The sequence below is a fragment of the Oreochromis niloticus genome, linkage group LG7 (assembly GCF_001858045.2).
Source record: "Oreochromis niloticus isolate F11D_XX linkage group LG7, O_niloticus_UMD_NMBU, whole genome shotgun sequence".
NCBI classification, from domain to species: domain Eukaryota; kingdom Metazoa; phylum Chordata; class Actinopteri; order Cichliformes; family Cichlidae; genus Oreochromis; species Oreochromis niloticus.
Genome location: NC_031972.2, coordinates 8,083,783 through 8,102,576, shown reverse-complemented (window position 1 = coordinate 8,102,576; position 18,794 = coordinate 8,083,783). Strand labels below are relative to the sequence as shown.

The window sequence follows — 18,794 nt, the reverse complement described above, 5'->3', positions numbered from 1 at the left end:
GAAAATATTTTTGCTGTTTGAGAATTTGGTGGAATTATGTTTAATAATCTCTGTCATTAGCTGACTACTGAGAGTGTTAGTTGACGTCTAAGAGGTCAAAGTGATCTACCGATAAAAACACAAAAGAGAATATTTTTTACATAGACAGTGGAATATAGTCCATAATGCTGATGTTACTTTGATTTCACTGCTGAACTTGAGCCCCTCCTGAGGATCTTGTGTTATTATCATGTGTACTAAATCACAAGCTCCACTGCCTCAGGTCATTTCCTCCCGCAAAATTTTCTCCTCCTGCTATTACTCCTAACCATAACCCACCCCTCCCCACCCATAATCTCTCTCTCTCTCTCACACACACACACACACGCACGCACACACACACACACGCACACGCACACGCACACACACACGCGCGCACGCGCACACACACACACACACACACACCACATATTGACTTTGCCATTTCCTCTTCTTGGTACGTCAAATTGAGCCTCAGACATATTGTTGTGATTCTCTGACCTGTATGACACAGTCAGCAGATTAGTCTTTCCTCGATCTTTAGGCCATTTAATACATATTACAGAAAGCCACATGAATATGAATTGAGTGAGTAGTTCAATATACTGAGCTATTTTTGCTACATTTTACAGAAAAACTTAGTCCCTACTTCAGCACCCATTTCAAGTCAAACATGTCAGTGTTCATTGATTATTGATACAATTATTGATGTCTTCTAAATGCAATACAAATTGTATCCAAATGTCCATCAGATATTAAAAACCATAAAATAATTTTCTAACAATAGCTGTTCTCTCATTACTGATGGAAAATATTTCCCTCAATCTTGAGTGCCTTGAGGTGACTGGTGGTATAATTTGACACTATATAAATAAAACTGAATTAAATTAAATCTCTTGGGACATGAAAAATGCTCAGTTGTATGTCACACACTCGTAGTCACTGTGCAAATCCCTGGAGGACTATTTAAACCAACCATCAGCCACATATTTGGCTCAATTGGGAGCCATCATCCTCACAAAAAATGTAACAAAAGTCTCCTAACATGTGGTTGACACTGTGAAAGAATCTATTTCATCCAAGATAGGGTTGAAAATTAACTGGAAAAACCTTGAAACTTGAGTGCATGAATACCCTTACTAACTCTCATCTGAGTACCAGAGGACATTACCGACAGAAATTCTAGCCTTAAATTTTTAACTGTGTAGCTGTAAAAGAAGGTCGAACATAGATTTAAGGGTTAGTCCCAAGGAGCTCAAAGGTTTTCAGAAAGAGATCTTAATATGGATATGGACCATGAAGGACTACTGCAGGGCAACTACTGCAGGGTTAATTGTGGAAGAAAAAACTGGTTTTGCACAAAAACTACCTAATTCATGTGCAAGTGATGAAAACAAAGCAAGATACTGTGTTTGAACTTGACTGTTCCTTCAATACAGTAACGTTAACCACATATTTTTCCTTCACTTGTCTTCTGGGTTTGCAACATTTTTTATCAAGTCATTCCTACAGCTTTTATTTTCAAATAAAATATAACAAGTATAACACCTGAGTTTGCCTTTCTGTGCGAGATACATTTTAAGATTTAAAAAATGAATAAGCAAAAAATAGAAAAAGAAATAATAATTAACAACTGAAGTCATTTATTCACACTTTTCTATCCACAAAGAAAAGTGTGTGTGTGTGTGTGTGTGTGTGTGTGTGTGTGTGTGTGTGTGTAAGGCCTGCCCTAAGGGACAGACACAACAAGCTCTTTTATCACAGGGTGAAACTGAAGATGATGGGACACACCGTGTGAGGCCCTCTTTCATTTCAGTATTCAACATTTCAGTCTGCATGAACGCACATTTGCAGATTCATAAGAACAAAAATCACCTCTTGGTAAGTTTCCATCAACAAAATAATTTAGGCAAATGACTGTTACAGGCAACAAACACGAACAACAGTCTAGAAATAGTGATGAGCTCAAGCTAGTTTAGCAGATGCACTAACATTTGCTGTTATGACATTTGGGACTTTTTTGGTGTCAACTGATGAAGACACAAGAGAGAAGAGTCAAATACTTCCCCAATTTATGCACAGTCAAAAAAAACCCTGAATTTCCACAGTTAGAAGATAAAATCAACAAGAGACAAAGCAGACAGAGCAAACATTTCAGTGTCCATCTTATCAGTCTAAACTACTGAGTTTGGCAGCAGCACAAACACAAGATCTTTGAAAATTGTGACAGAACCATTGCTTTCTAATTAAGTCTTTTCAGTCATGACATTTCCATTCCTGTTGATCATTGAATTTAGCATGTAACTGCAGAAGTATTTAGGGCTTATAGTTCTTTGTTACTTTGACTTACTTTTGAAAGATCATGATCATTACTTCGACAGTAGAATATAGGAATGCTTGATGTGTTTTAAATCATACATTGGACCTCGGTGTTGGTGAGATACGAAGATGATTGCTTTTTGTTGTTGAGCCACAAGTAAGTAAGTAAAGTTTAATTATATAACACCTTTCACAGACATAACAGTCACAAAGTGCTGAACATCAATTAAGATACAGTATCAACAGAGGACCATGTTTAAAAACAAATGTCTTGGATTTCATTGTTATTTATAGTTTCTAGTCTCTTGGTGTCTGTCTCTGTGCTTCCCCGGTGGTCCTTGTGTTACGTCTAGTCGAGTTATTTTTTCATGTCTGTGCTTCTCATTGTTTCAAGTGCCTGTCTCATGTTTCCTGTTTTACTACGACAGTCTCGTGTGCTATGTTAGTGTTTTCAGTTTTGCTTCCCCCATTTTTATTGTGTGTGATTACTCCCAGCTGTGCTCTCCTCCTGTGTCTCATTCCTTCGTTATCCCTCTGTGTATTTAAGCCCTTTGGCCATGTCCACACTAATACATTTTCGTTTGAAAACGCGTCTTTTTCTCTTCATTTTAGCCTCCAATCCACACTGAGATGACGTTTTTGGTCAAGAAAAATTGAGCTTTTTGAAAACGCTCTCCAAAGTGGATAAATTTGAAAAGACAGTTTTCACGTCGCAGTGTGGACTGCGAAAACAGAGGCTTTCGAAAATGATGATGCATTTTACTCATATGATGCAGTCATGTGACCAATTCAACTAAGATGGCGGATGGCATTGAACAGCAGTTGTTTTGTTTGCTCTCAATTTTGACAGCTTTATTAAAGAATAATCAATCATCAGTTTGTAGATCCTCCAGATAGCTCCAGATAAAACTTGACACTTTTCCTCAACATTTTGCCGCGACGTTTCAAAGAGCCGTAAAGTAAATAAACGGCAGATGGAAATGACGCAGGTCGAAACGTGTGAAGTTTCACGCATGCGTAGTACAGGAATGTAAGCGTTTTCAGTGTGGATGAAAACGATTGAAAACAACAGTGTTTCAAATTTATCCAGATTAGTGTGACATAGCCTTTGTCTTCCTCTGTTTGTTGCTGGATTGTCTGCATATCACCCACTGCCACAGCAGACACAAAACAAAAGAAAGGCAGCAAAAGACCTGATTAAATGGGAAAAATGTTTTCTTAAAAGACTCCACAGTTTCAGCTAAACAGAGCTGGAGTGATAAACTGTTCCAGAGCCTGGAAGCTTTGTCCACTCCAGTCTTCACTCTTGTATGAGATACAACTAATAGATTTTGAGCTTGTGAATGGAGGCAGCAAGCAGCAGTGTGTTTAAAAAGATGTTGGGACAAATAGTGCGGAGCTTGTCTATTTACTGCTCTGTATGCAATTGTGAGACTCCTAAAAAGAATTCTAATATCAGTAAAAAGAGAGTGTGTCAGGAATCTGACTGCAGCATTTATTATTGCTTGAGACGTGACAGAGATAAAGTCATGTCAAAATAAAGGCCATTACAATAATCTAAGCACATAATACAAACGCATGAACAATTTTCCCCATTTCATAGGAGGAAGCTATAAGTTGGAATTTAGAAATACTCCTTAAATAAAAGAAATTGGATCATAAGCAAAATTTTATGTGAGTCAAAGTTCAAGAAGGAATCAAATATTACACCAAAATTACCAACACTGGTTTTTAAAGATGGGTAAAAAGAAGCAATCATTTCACTGATTCTTGAGTGTATATCAGAAGGAGCTATAATCATGGCCTCATTCTTGTCAGAGTTTAAAACAAAGCAATTGTTGGAAAGCCAGTCACTGATGAAATAAACAGTCAACTACGGTGGAAAATGTATCCAGCCGGTGAGGCTTAAAAGACATAGTACAGTTGAATGTCATCAGCATAAAAATAATAAGAAATGCCTGAGAAAGATCGAATCGAAAGATCGTATGGAACCTTGAGGAATGCCACAGGTTAAACAAGCAGTGTAGAAGGAGAATCTGCTTGCCCTAACAGAACGTCCTCTACATAAATAGGAGGAAAACCAATCTAGTGGAGAGTGAGAGATACCAGCCAAAACCTTCAGTCTAGAAATTAAATATTATGGTCAGTATCAAAGGCAGCGCTGTGGTCAAGCAACACGAGCACAAAGCAAAAAGATCATTATAGACCTTTAAAAGAACAGTTTCAATGGAGTGCTGCTTTTGAAAAACCTGACTGAAAAGGGTCAGAAATTTGTAGTGTGCATAATAAATAAATAAATTGATTTGACAACTTTATCTAATAGTTTGCTAATAAATAGTAATTTTGAAATAAGCCGGTAATTACTAGGAGACCTGGCATCAAGACTAGGTTTTTTAAGTAATGGAATGACCCCAGCATGCTTAAAGTAAGATGGAACACAACCTTGCTTCAGTGAGCTGTTAATGATAGAAAGCAACAAAGGACCCAAACAGAACAGAGGAATGCAAGATTGAGGTAAATCTTGCAGAATGAGGTAGATGACTCAAAGCACTGAGGGCAATCCCCATTAGGCAAGGAACCTAAGGAGATTTTTGAGCTTAAGTCCATAACCCTATTTACAAAATCATGGAGAAATACATTGAAGTCATCATCGGAGGCTATCAATGCATGTGGAGGAGGGGAAGATCTAATGCTATTAATGGTGTCAAATAACACCCTGGGATTATTTTTATGATTTATAATGAGGCTGTTAAAATAAAAAGATCTTGCTTCTTTCACTGCCATATTGTAAGAAAAAAGAAGTTCTTTCAAATATTCTTTATAGACAGCCACACCCATGGTATTCCACAGTCCTTCTGTTTTCTGACAACCATGAGGATCACTATTTAATAAGGGTGAGAGAGACAGACAACAGAACTATAACTAATTTTGTAAGGAGCAACCTGATCCATAATAGAAAGGCAATGTTCATTAAAAGAATTTACTAGAGACTCAACATTATCATCAAAAGAGGGTTGCCTGGGTGTCTGTGTGTGTGTCCATATCTGGGTCTGGGGCTTCCTGAGCCTTGGCCGCTGTGGGACATGGTCATGGAGGATGAGGTTACCCCTCCCTATTTTTCCCTGCTTGATGTTGATGCCCCACCCTGGTATGCTGGTTGTTGTTGGTTCCAGAGCAAGTGGCTGAATTTTCTAGCATTCTGGAGTTGTTGACACAGCTTGGGTGGGTAGGAGCAGTGGCTAGGTTCAGACTCAGGTTGGCTTGTCTTGTCCTTGTTGACTGAGTGGGTTACTGGCTCCATGTGCAGATGGGCCCCCAGATTTTGGGCCTGTCTGCACAAGTTAGAATACTCTTTATATTGGCGACAGCAGTGTGCCAGCCTTTGGTGCAGCAGTGCTCTGGTGTGCCATTTGCACGGGCTCCTGGTTCATTTTTCGTTGCCCTGCAGTGTGATACAGGAAACAGAAGTGCTTAATGTGCCAGCAGAAGTGACGCTCTCCTTCCAGGGTAGTCTCCTGGGCTTAGAGATCCCATGCCTTCTCCTCCCCAACTTCCTCTGATGATCAGTCACTTTTACACATAGGGTCTCGGGGAGGGTTGGAACATGTGCCACATGGGCCAAAGTTGGATGGATGAGCACTGTTAACCAGCTGCCACATTCTCATGTCGCATCTGTTCCCTCATCAGTAGTGGTTTAGTCTAGATTTCACATAGTCCTACTCACTATTTACTCCAACACATGGACCCAAAAGGCTTAGCTTTGACACTGACAACTGTTAAAGGTGGCCTACACCCCTGTTTCCTGCACCCTGTCTTTGGTGGAGGTTGGCTGCTGATCTGGGGCCAGTCTGCCTGCGTCCCTGCGTTCACTGCTAGCTCTTGAGGCCATTCATTTGTCCACACTTTGGCGGGTCGGGTGGATGTGGATGGATGTATGTTTGTGCAGTTTCTGTGTGTGTGTGTGTGTGTGTGTGTGTGTGTGTATGTGTGTGTGTACAGCTAATTGAGCTGGGCTGCTGTAGGACATTGTTCTTGAGGGTGGGGGGTGGGGTTTCCTCATCCTGCTGATACCCACTGGCTGTTGCATTTGCGCCTGGCTGGAGCTAACACTCGAATGGCACCCTGGGCTGGGGATTTTGGCGTTGGCTGGCCTGCTCCCTTGGGGTTGTGGTATGGGGAGGCTTGGACCTCTCATCAAGTTGGCTCTGTCGGGAGATTCTCGCGCCTGGGTTCCCATCCTCAGCTTATGCTGGGAAGGCTGGCCTCTGCCGGGGTTGGCTGCCTGCTGCCTCTGGTTGTCTGGCACTCCTGCCCTTTGGCTGTGGGCCCTCCACCGAGTCCTCCACCAGGTCCTCCCTCTAGCCCCTGCTGGGTTGGACCCATGGTTTTCGTCTAGGTGTGTGACCTCAGGTCTTCAGCACTTCTGGGGTCTGTGTACAGCACAGTTCTTTGACTGTTTGCCTCTGGCTCCCAGGGGTTGTTATTGCATTCTCTGACCCTCATTATCAAATATGTTGCACAACAAATGCTCATACACAGAGATTCACAATTTTTCCAATTGTTCTTTCTCTCTCTCTTTCACACACACACACACAGACATACACCACAGCAAAATTGTATTTTTGTTTGTATAATACCTGTTTTGTATTTCAGGTGCTGTGTGGGGTTTTTTTTTCATTTTTTTTTGTGAATGAAGATGATAAACATGTAGTTCATAAATATCATATAGTGAGCTATGTAAATCTTCCTTAATGCCTCCCGAGGAGACAAAAAAAAGTGTTGGTGAAGTAGAGGCAAGTGATATACTCCTGATGTCTTGCCGATAAGAAATGCTCCTTGTGAGGAGAGTGCAAAATGCAAATCAAACAAAATTGACTCGAAACTACTATCCCTGCATCATGTCACCTTTAGCATTTTAGGAACTTGCTTTAAGTCAACATTTAGAGAATTAATCAATAACTGCAGCCAGGTTGCACAAAAAGTCTTGTTGCTAAACTTGTCTGCTTACATTAAAAATCTGCCACCCACTAAAACCCCCGATTCCCTGTGAGATTAATATACATATATATATATGTGTCTAAGGAGGACAGGTAGTTAAAATCCTATAACAAGTTCATACGTAAGAACATCTGACTATCAAAACTACATCCCCTAATTTCCTGAGTTCCTACAGGCTCACGTTCCAACTTTTGACTGGCATGTGTTGTGACTGACATCAGTATTTTGGCCCTGCAGTATGTCTAGCCATTGGTGTGGTACAGTAAGATGAGAACAGTCTGATTCCCCTCTTGTGAGTTCAGAGTGTTTTTACAGAAAACCAATCCCACTCACAAAGTCATTATTGTGAACAGACAGCAACAGCTGGAGGACTTACCACTCGAGCAATTGGAGCCCCCCCAGCCTGGCTCACACTGGCAGGTGTTGGGTGCCATACAACGACCATGAATACAGCTCTCTGTACAATGAGCTAGACATCGAGGAGACAGGAAGAGAGGCCAGGGATCAGCACAGTCCCCCCAAAAAATAACCCATCAAAACACATCTACATTAGAATTAGTCATGTAGCAGTAATCACATAAATGTTCATGCATGTCTAAGACATAAATTTGATTTGTGAAATGGAAACTGGGACTTGCTATTCTTTTTTGATTGCTCTGAGACTTGACTTGACACTTTAAAGAGTTTTTTGTGGCCAAAAACAGAATTGGACTTTTAGAAATTGTTTTCTTTTTCAATAAAATGTCAGTGTTTCTTTTTGTTACTTTGTGTTTTCTACAGCAGACTGGTTTAATGAGTTTTTCAACCAGATTTTTCCTCATGCAAACAAATATTTTTCTTTACAACAAACTCTAAATACAGTCCTTGTAACAGACAACTCCCATGAAGACTAGGATTTATTTTACTGTCCACTAATACCAAGCAAATGCCACTGATTTTAAAGATTATTACTCTTTTTAAAGCTGGATTTGCATTGATTAACCCACTTCAAACAATCAGATTCTTCTCTGACTTCACACAAACAAAAAGTAATAAATCCTCAATATAACTGATTCCTTCTCCAATACAACTTCCAACAGGAAACGGCATGTTGCCTAAAGTGTCTGGCAAATTGAGTGATTCTCAGGGCAGCATGTGATGCTTAGGCTACTTATAAAGCAGAGTATTTTCACACTAGAACAAATTCCCCTATGAACTCCTGGGGGACATTAACTGTTTTCTCCCTTCCACCACAGCACACATAGCTTTTTCATCACCAACTCTTTCCACCATGAGAACAGGCTGTCTTGACAGAAAACTTTTTTTTTTTTTTTTTACTGCTGTTACAATTGTTAGTTTTGCCAAAGTAACACCTGTCACTGCCTGTTAAAAGGGAGGGATGTGGGGTGTGTAATAGCCTCACTGGCAAGGTAAGTGTGACAAGATATATGAAAAGAAATATTCATTACAGCATTTAATAAGTTTGATAAATGGCTGTAAGATTGGAAAGTGTTACTAAAAATTGACCTTAAACAAAATCACCATTTGTCTCACAGTTACATGAGCACAGACGCAAGCACTGAAACTTGTATAAGATCTCTTCCTGACTCTCTTAGTGTTTAAGGAAATAGCTTGAAATCCTCTAAAACGATAGAAACATGGCTGGCTGTGTGTGTGTGTGTGTGTGTGTGTGTGTGTGTGTGTGTGTGTGTGTGTGTGTGTGTGTGTGTTACTCACGAGCACAGATCTCTCCTTTCTCATAGAAGCCTGGGCAGCACTGAGACTTCCTCCGGTACATGGTCTTGTTCCCACTACGATATGCTGTTTTATAGCTCATCCTGCAGAAAGGAATTTAAGTCACATACAGAATTAGACACTGATTAACTAATTATTATTTTGTTTTTCAGCTTTAATTATATTATTAAAATGTGTGATTGTTCACATTAATAACCAAAAGCATCATTAATTTTTAACTTTAACTCTTCTTCAAAGAGAGCAAAACTACTGCAAAATCTACTCTATGTAGTGTTACTAGTAGCTCATCTTCCAGTCTGAGTGGGGCTTGTGTATTAAAAGCAGTGAGTAAGACTAGAAAAGCTCTATATACAATACTTTGCAAAAGTATTGTATATAGAGCGACCTCTCTCCCAGAGCTCCAGTTTGGTCACATCTACATGTGTCTTGTAGAGGATCCCTAACATTGTAGCCAGAATGAAAGGTTTCAAAGTATGGACAGCAACATGTATTTTGGATTTGGATTGGTAAGTAATGCCACCGTGTAGGAGGTGAAGGACAAGAAATTGTTCATTGTTAAAGCAAAGGTTAGCGCTACATAACTTGCTTAAATAAGCTACCACAGGTAAATCTTACATTTTGTTGACTTGGACAATTTAAAGTGTAGGGCCAGAAAAGTTCAGGTAGCATTAATTTGTCGCATTGATTTCGTGTCATAACAGTAAAGTTGACCTAGTATTTTTCCGATGTGGGAGAAATCATTCCTACACTTTAAATGAGCCACTGACATAATCCACTGACAACCTGGGTTGCTGTGGAGAAGCAGGGATTGGTGCAATTTGTCCTGTAAGGCAGGATTATGAGAGGTGTGCTCACATGTTGGTGCCATACTCTATGCCCTTCTGAAAGGTGTAAATAAATGGTGATTAGTGCATCCATTAGCCAAAATGACAGGTAGTTGCTAGGACCACAGTACTTAATGCATGCTCAATCATCCAGGTAAGTAAATCCCAAAAAGTTTTTTCTGTTCATCTGGACGTAACTTTTTCAGTGGAAGAAACATTTAATCACTCATCCAAGTGATTTCTTCAGTCTCAGATGGCTGCAGGTTTCCCCAACCCTCTAAACAGTACATTTGCATGAAACAAGCTGAAACTAACACCACTGACTAACAATAGGGGTCAGTTTCTTGATCATTAATATGCAAACTGTCATGACCATGAGTGCCATTCATAGAGAGTTGGGGAATGGCTGCAATTGGCAGTGTTAAGTGCCAGGAGGATTGTTGTGATTTATACACTGGGGATAACAAGCAACCTCTGGCTAAGTGGATGGCACAACACAGAAGACCTAACTCGTCAGGCCAGGACTTTGCGGTCTATTTACTACTACAGGCCAGTGGACACTCTTTCAGTGATGAGGATGTATCTCACATCCTGGACAGGGAGCAACGCTGGTTTGAGCAGACAGTCAACGAGGCCATTTACATGAAAATGGAAAGACCATCTCTGAATTGAGGAGGGGGCCTAAGGGTACATCTTTCACCATCGTACAATGCTGTGTCTGTCGATGCAGGCAGGATTGGACACAAATTTTGCAAAAGCAGGTGACAGAGACGGACAGTGGGAGCAGACAGTAATGGTCAGAAATTCAGTGGGAGCAGAATTCAAAAAATAGTCTTGTTCAAGGCTCTAATTCACAGATGCTCTTGTCTGCATGTTGAAATGTCCCCGGGAAAGATACTGAACCCCAATTTCCATGCATCGGCATGTGACTGTCTTAAATGGTTAGATAAAAGCGCTGTACGAATGTGAGTGTAACTGGGTGAATGAAAGGCTCTATTTAAGTTCCAGTCCATTTAGCATGTATACATTCTTCAGTAAATTTAGTCTTTATTATTACAACTTTTACTTGGTAAAGGGGGTAAGCCACTTTCAGACCTTGTTTTTGATACTGACAAATAAGACCACAACGAGGTAAAAATACAGCGACAATGTCTGATTTAAATACACAAAAAAAGAAAAACAACATGGAAAAACTGTGGTATTGCCATTTAATCAAACCCATTGTTATCACACATTTCCATGCGTATCAGGTATCATTTTAAGTGGTTCTTACCTGTGTCTGGTGCACTTAAACCAGTTGAGGATGTCAGTGCAGCTGGTGTAATAAATCTGATCAAAAGAATGGGCATATGACTCCTGCACTGTCACAGAGTAACTGAAACCACAGAAAGTGAAGGAGAACAGATATCAGACATGAAACCAGTGTGTGGCTGATGATAGTTCATGACTGCCTCATTAATCTTCTCTGTTTAATTAGCTGATTTACTCCAAAAGAGATTGACACACAACCAACTTTTATGTCCTTAAAATACCTTTTATGTCCTTAAAATACCTGTGAAAGCTTGTTTGTCCAAAAGCTTTGATTTCTTAGAAGAGATAATGATACAATAAATAGTTTATAAGTGTTTTAGTGATGCAACAGCCCCCTTATCAGCCCAAGATTAGAAATTATAGGTCTTAACATCTTTATGCTATGCCTGCAGGGCAACAAATTGAGGTTATTGGCCTTCATATAGAAATATAAATAGGTGTCATTTGTTTAACAATGGAAATGCATATGGTTTCAAATATCTTATACAAACTGTTACAGTGCTGGATTTATATATTAAAGTGAGCCAGTCAAAAGCTCAGGTTTCAGCTTTCAGTTTCAGCAGAGAGCAAAAACTGAAAGTACTCTTCAAACAAAGTACTCTGCAAGTTTTGACAAACCTTGACAGAGAAACTTTTTGTGTTCAGCCTTGTTTTGAAGATATGTTTCTGCGTTATGAGGCTGAACAGAACAGATTCTCTCAAGTCATGTAAGTCTCATCAGTAACCTCTACAGGTAAGTCTGTGTGTGCACAGACTCTAGTAACTGTGTCTTTAGCATTCAGTGGAATGATGGTAGGAAAATGAGGAAAATGAGCGATGCTCAGCCTTACTGGGATAGTCCTGAACATAGAAGTTAAAACATTGGTTTTTATTTATTTTTATTTTTTTCATCCTTGCAAATGAAAAAAAAAAGACTGCTAAGTATTGACACTTTAAACACAGCTTAAGACAGTTATCAGGTTGATAACACATTTTAATTTTCACTGTGCATTAGTATGTAATGTTAGTATATTCAGTTTGGAGGTGGGTAAAGGACACCTAAGGCTGAATGCCTTTATTGCCCTTTATGGGCTATTATCTTGACCAACCTCTCCCAGTGGCTGCAGACATTGGGATCCTCCAGGTTGAGGGAGGAAGCGATGCAAAGCAAGTTACAGAAGACTACAGTCAGCAAGACTGTCCTGTGGAGCAACAGTGATGTAGTCATCTCTGTGAGGGCTGCACCTTAAGACAAGGAAGGAAGAGAAAACACCATTTAACTTTCTGTTGTCTGAAAGACATTCTGTAAACTCTGATGATTGTAAGCTACCAACAATCCCCCGGGGTATTTATTTATGCAATTACTTATTTTTGTACTTATGTCATTGTGAAATTTTCAAATCTAATATCATTGCCAATTCCAAATACATTTAACAGGTGTGAAAATTTTAAGAAAAAAAAGAAGATTCATTGTATTCCTCGCTATAATAAAAAATGAGTAAAACATCTGTGCTTTACTATGTTTGTAGTCTGTGTGATCCTGTTTAATTTTGTTCTCGACATAATTGTTAAAAGTCAAAACCAACTACAATGTTAAGATTCTGCTGAGATCTGTACTTTTTTTCATGTCTGAAAAGACACCAAAGAGGGATGGCTGAAGCTCAGAAAGTAGAACAGGTCATCTGCTAATCGGAAGGTTGGCGATTCGATCCCTGGCCGCTCTAGTCTACATGCCAAATATGGCACATCTGTCGGAGTGTAAATGGTAGATAGAAAGCACTTAGATGTAAAAAGTGGTTGAGTGAATGGATGTGAATGAGGCTTTGAGTGCTGAAATGAAATGCGTTATATAAGAACCAGTCCATTTACCAAAAGTATAAACATGTATTTGACACAATTAATTATATTGTAACTGACATGATTTGACTTTAACATAGATCCTGTTTTAATCAGCTATTCCAACCAAATGCTGGAGATACAGAATCTGAACTTTTCAGCTGATACAGATGTGGACAAGATTGTTTGCTCACCTATGAAAATTTCTTTTGTGCAGGGAAACAACCCAGACCCAGTTTTTGCTAAATCACTGTTTGAGGTTTTCTTTCAAAATCTTCACAATTTTCTTTCCTCATAGTTCTTTACACTTTGATGTGAACCTCTTTCCAGTTCCAGATGCACTAAAGCATTCCCACAGCATAATCCTCCCACTACTGTGTTTCACTGTGGGGATGCTGTTCTTTGGGTTGAACACCTCTCCCCTATTTAAGCATAAATATAAGCAGTGTCTCTGCCAAAGAGCTCTTGTTTTTACATGGACCAAAGAAGGCACTTGCAGTATGCATCATCTTTCTCCAGGTTGTCCTTATAGTACTAAGGAAGGACTTGCAGCTCTCTCAATTGATTTCACATGCAGACTTTAAAATACATTTAACCCTTTTACGCATAGTGGTCACTACAGTGGACAGCTATTCAAAGGCTGTTTTCTTGTATTTGTGTCAGTGTTGATAGTATACTTGCACATAAACCACTACATTGGACACTGGTGCGTCACTCCATACCCCGCCAGCCACTCCAAATGTGATGTTGTCCACCTAAGTGGACATGTAAAAAAACTCTTTGAAAAGTACATGTTTATAAAAATGAAGCCTAAAGGTGAATAAAAGTACTTAAGAAAAAATCCTGATTGAGGTTGTCATAATTCATGCATGAAAGGGTTAAATGATTTTCTGACATCATTACTGGGAACTTGTTCTTGTTTTTAATATGACTCTTTTAGCTATTTTAATGTGGGGGTTTTTTGTAATTTTTTTATGCTGTCTGAAACAGGTCTCTCTTGTAAACGAGATGTTGAGTCTTAATGACAATGAAGTCTCAACCGCTATAAAAAAAGTTGATCTTCTTGGTCTGCAATTTCACAATCCATTCCTGTCAGGGTTCTGTTCAATTCAATTCAATTATATTCATATTGTCATAAATCACAACAGTCACCTCAAGGTGCTTTATTTTGTAAGGTAAACATCACTACAATCAAAGTTCTAGTGTCTTGTCAGTTGTTCTGACAAGTTGTTCTATATATATAAATCTATTGCACTGTGAACAGCAACAAATTTCTCAAGTCTAAACTGATTTCTTTTGTTTTTGACAAAAACAAACAAACAAGTGACAGCTCAAAATCTTGTTGAAGAATTTCTATTTCAAAAATGCTAGCATGTTTAGAAATGTTATGCTCAAATTCCCTTGCTCTGTTTAAAAAGCTTTATATCCAACTTATTATTTTTAAAACTTTTTTTCACACTTTATACACAAAAAGCAAAACTATTACGTAAAATTTTATTACAGAAAATTTTTGTGCTTTTAAGTTTTTTGTAACTGAGTTTAGTTTAACGCTGCAGTGAACACCAGGACCGCCAGGCTCGTCTGACCACAAGAGATATGAGCGCCTACAAAGCGGCTTTATACGCCGTTCAGCACGTGGTGAGGGATGCCAAATGCCGGTATCGGGAGTGCATGGAGTCTCGCTTCCACCAGGTCGACACACAGAGCATGTGGCATGGACTGCTCACCATCACAGATTGCACTTTTGCTGCTCCATCACTGAATCTATTCTGACCTCCTTTAACACCATTTGGCATACTGCTGCCACTGCAGCACTGAAGACGTCGGACTACGTAACAACACCCCCTCACTTAACATGTTACAACAAGACACTTATTTATTCAGGCTACAATAACTTTCACACTGGACTCAGTACATGCACTTTGTCCCCCCCCCCCCCCCACACACACACACAAACACATACATATTTCTTAATGTAGGTAGTTAGTATATATTCCTAATGTATGTATTTATATTATTATTTATTTTGAGATGTATATATTATATATATTGTAAATGCCATATATTCTATTTCTGTACCATTGATTTTTTTGCACCACAAGACCAAGACAAATTCCTTGTTGGTCACAAACTTGGTAATAAACCAAATTTTGATTCTGAATACTCCAAGAATACCTTAGGTAGCTGAAGACAAATGGTGATGAAGAACAGGAAGAGGAATGATCATGGATGACGAAGCCCCTGCATAAGATGTGCCACAGACACATAGAGGAAATCTCTGACATAAAGAAATCCTACCAGTGGATAGAAAAGGCTTGCTTAGAGGCCAGCACAGAGGCAATGATAATAGCAGCACAAGAACAGAGCCTAAACACAAGAACCAGACGTTTACCACAGCTGACTGGATCCAAGCTGCCAACTGTACAAGGGTGCCCTGGAGGCTATCCAGCACATACATGGATCACATAGTAGGATGAAAGCTTGGACCACATATAAGAGGCAAAACCAAATGACTGGGATAGTGTGGCTTGAAGACTCGAAGTCTTCAAGTCTCAATCGGAGAAACCACCAAAGTTTATTGAAAACAACGGGGCAAAGGTCCTGTGGGATTTTGAGTTGTAGACAGACAAGAAGCTGCTGGCCAACTAACCAGACATAGTGGTGGTTGAGAAGGACCAGAGGACTGCAGTTGTGATAAATATGGCAATCCTAGTAGATAGCAACATCAAGAAAAAGCAGCACAAGAAAAAAGAGAAGTACTAGGTGCTGAAAGAACTGCTGGAGCAAATCTGGAAGGTAGAGTCCAAATTGGTTCTTGGGGTAATAAGAGCATTAAGACCCAGGCACAACACTGGAAGTCTCTATCCAGAATAGTGCAGTCCTAGGAACAAATAAGACAGTGCGCAGAACCTTCTAACTCCCATGTCTCTTGTTGAGGACCCGAGCTCAAGGATCAAACACATACCACCCCCAGAAGAAGATTTTAACATAACATGTTGTTACAGACAGAAGAAAATTGTGAGTTACCTTTGCAAGCTAAGTTTGCCGATGCACAAAATGTGCCTAAGTAGAATACTTTGGGTAATAAGTTTATGGGTAACTTTTTTTTAATCTAACAAACAAATATAGATATGAAAAGAAATAAACTAAAATAGAAAACAGCTGTAGTCATGTTGTTTTTCATACATATCAGCATCTTCAGTGGGGTTTATTGTGAACATTTAAAAAAGACTTTTGATGAGTTTGGCCAGCAAAAAGTTCTCACGTTTACTCATTTTTATCAGTCTGATAGTTTAAAAGTGTGGCGGGGTGTGGTTTGTGGCTCAGCTGCAGGGGAGGGGTGGAGCAGTAGTGTCAGGGGAGGCTGACGCACACCTCAGCTCCATCAGCTGATCATGTCTCCCCTGTAAAAGATGTGCTGGGACCTGAAATGGTGTGTTGTGTGTATCTAGCAGCTGAAAAGCTGCAACAAAAAATCCCAAACAATAAAACATGTAGCAACGTGCAAGCTGAGTGTGTGTGTGTGTGTGTGTGTGTGTCCTCATTCATGTCACAAAAAGTTAATCAGATTCTCAGAAAAATGAGTGGATATATTGTTATGTTTCCTTTTGTGAATGCTGTCTGTAAACAAATTAATGACAAATTACTTTAGCTCTAACTTCTGTTATCTGGGTTCTCGAGAAAGAACTGAAAATGTGCCACTTTTGCACAGGCACAATTCACACACCGTGATCACAAATATTTAATGATCTTTATAGCTACCCACCTTGCAAAACACAAACTTTATGATTCAACATCATGTGACACATTTAGGGGACATATGTAAATTGTACCAAAAAACTGAAAGAACTGGGTTACAGTATCCTCAAATGGGAGGGACCTGAGAAAGCATTGTAGCCTGCAAACACATCATGATTTTTAACTTATTTGTTATCAAACTGAAATTTAAACTTCTTAAACTTCCCTTTATCTCTCTCCACGACTAACTATCTTTAAAACACATAACACAAAGTATCATCATTTTAGCTAAACTAATAAATTTAGAATTAAATACCGAACATCAACCTCAACTCAAACCTATACTATAAAGAAAAGGTGTAAGACAGATCAGTGAACCAAAATTGTGCTAAAATCTCATTCAAATTATCAATGGTTAAAATCTCCTTAAGAATTTCTAGAATTTGTATAAGAGTCCAAATTAAGTATGGATGACCTTTTTTAATAGTACACAGACAGTAAGTGACTAGCGCATCCCATGGAGGTTTTCTTCAACACAATTAGTGTCTTCTGGCCAGCCTTCTTTCAAAAATACTGGCTAATGGAGTAAGCCTACAAGATGTCTCTAGTAGCTGTATGGGTAGTAACATTGTGTCTGTGCAGGCAGTGTATTGGATACTGGAGCCAGTCATCTCTGATTTCATTCTGCTGAAAGTGGGCACAGCTGCACTGACCAATCCTGAAACCCTTCCCACCCCAAGACAACTGCACTGCTACATACATAAGGGTTATGCTGTATGCGTGAAAGAGCTCCAGGCACAATGTTAATGAAATGGATTAAGCTAGGCTGCATAACTTTGATATACTAGCAGTCAGGCAGCACAGCATTGACGGCTCTCTCTATGCACAAAGGAATTCCAGAAAAGCAGATCTGCTGCTTGAAATCCCTGAAAAAACAGGCTTTAGCACAGTATTTATTTGCAAACACGTGCAATTTTGACGTCAATTTTCTCTTTTTAGAATTGCTGTAAGTGGAACTAAATGATATGTATAAATATGAGCAGTCACTATACTCAGTTTTCTTTAAGCTAATTAATTTAGAAAGTTTTTAAAGTTATAGCACCCAAGTCTGTCGTAGAGATGTCTGTCATCAGAACATATTTTCAGTACTGCTAGTGCAGTACTTTTGCATTTTCAGTATGCTACTCTTTAAAAAAACAAAAAGCAAACAAAAAACAAAATAAGACAGAGTTTCGAAGCTAGGAGCTTATACTTTGATTTCACCTAGTGTGAAAGTATTGAAGATGTCAAAGTATTGTAAGTATTGTAAACAAATAGGTCTGAAACTCTTAAACGGTTCCTATCTGACCATTACTCAGTGTTTACAGCTAGTAACCTTTGCAGTTGGTGGTTTAAACCACCAAAATATGGAGATGGGTGATTTTGAGAGATGCAAATTATTATAGATTATTATCAAATCTCTCGGTCACTATTTTTTGTCCTCCTTTTGCAAGATATAGTTCAAATCTAGAGTTTAAGATTGCAAAAACCCAACAGCATTTACATCTATGAAAGACGTCCAAATTGAAAGCACAACAGGAATAAAGTTCAAATCTACCAGAAGAGCTACACTGAAAAAACAAACAAAAACATTTTATGTATTTTTTTTATGTGAAGATCTTAAAAGAAAATTTAACATCTGGATCGCTTGCCAAATATCAAATATCGTCGTTCAGAAATATTTTAACTTTATCTATAGCAGATTCTTGTCCAGTCATTTACAGTTATTACATAAAAATATCACACAGATCAGTACAATACATTACCTTCTCTATGAGCAAAACACGATCATAACACGGCTGTCGGTCCGTCCTTCGGTGTTTAAGGCAGATATGTCCAGTAGTTAAAAAAAAGACAAGAAAAGAAAAAAGTGTTATCCCCCTGAAACCGCATAAGAAATAAATCATAAACTGAAATTAAAATTAAAAATAAGTAGTGGAAAGCGCATTAGTCGAATCGTTTTCTCAGATGTCTACAACGTTCCTCGCCAGAACGATA

General features: G+C 39.0%; 1 protein-coding gene across 1 annotated transcript in view; it reads right to left on the bottom strand.

The window, feature by feature from the left end:
• megf10 (multiple EGF-like-domains 10) overlaps nt 1-18,794 on the bottom strand; it is a 60,403-nt gene extending 41,609 nt beyond the window's left edge. Inside the window, exons 1-5 of the mRNA XM_005449427.4 lie at nt 18,563-18,794; nt 12,293-12,428; nt 11,167-11,268; nt 9,052-9,152; nt 7,712-7,804 (exon numbers count right to left, since the gene is read on the bottom strand). Coding sequence (XP_005449484.1) covers nt 7,712-7,804; nt 9,052-9,152; nt 11,167-11,268; nt 12,293-12,411 — 415 coding nt within the window. The 5' untranslated portion in view covers nt 12,412-12,428; nt 18,563-18,794. The remainder of the gene's footprint in view (nt 1-7,711; nt 7,805-9,051; nt 9,153-11,166; nt 11,269-12,292; nt 12,429-18,562) is intronic.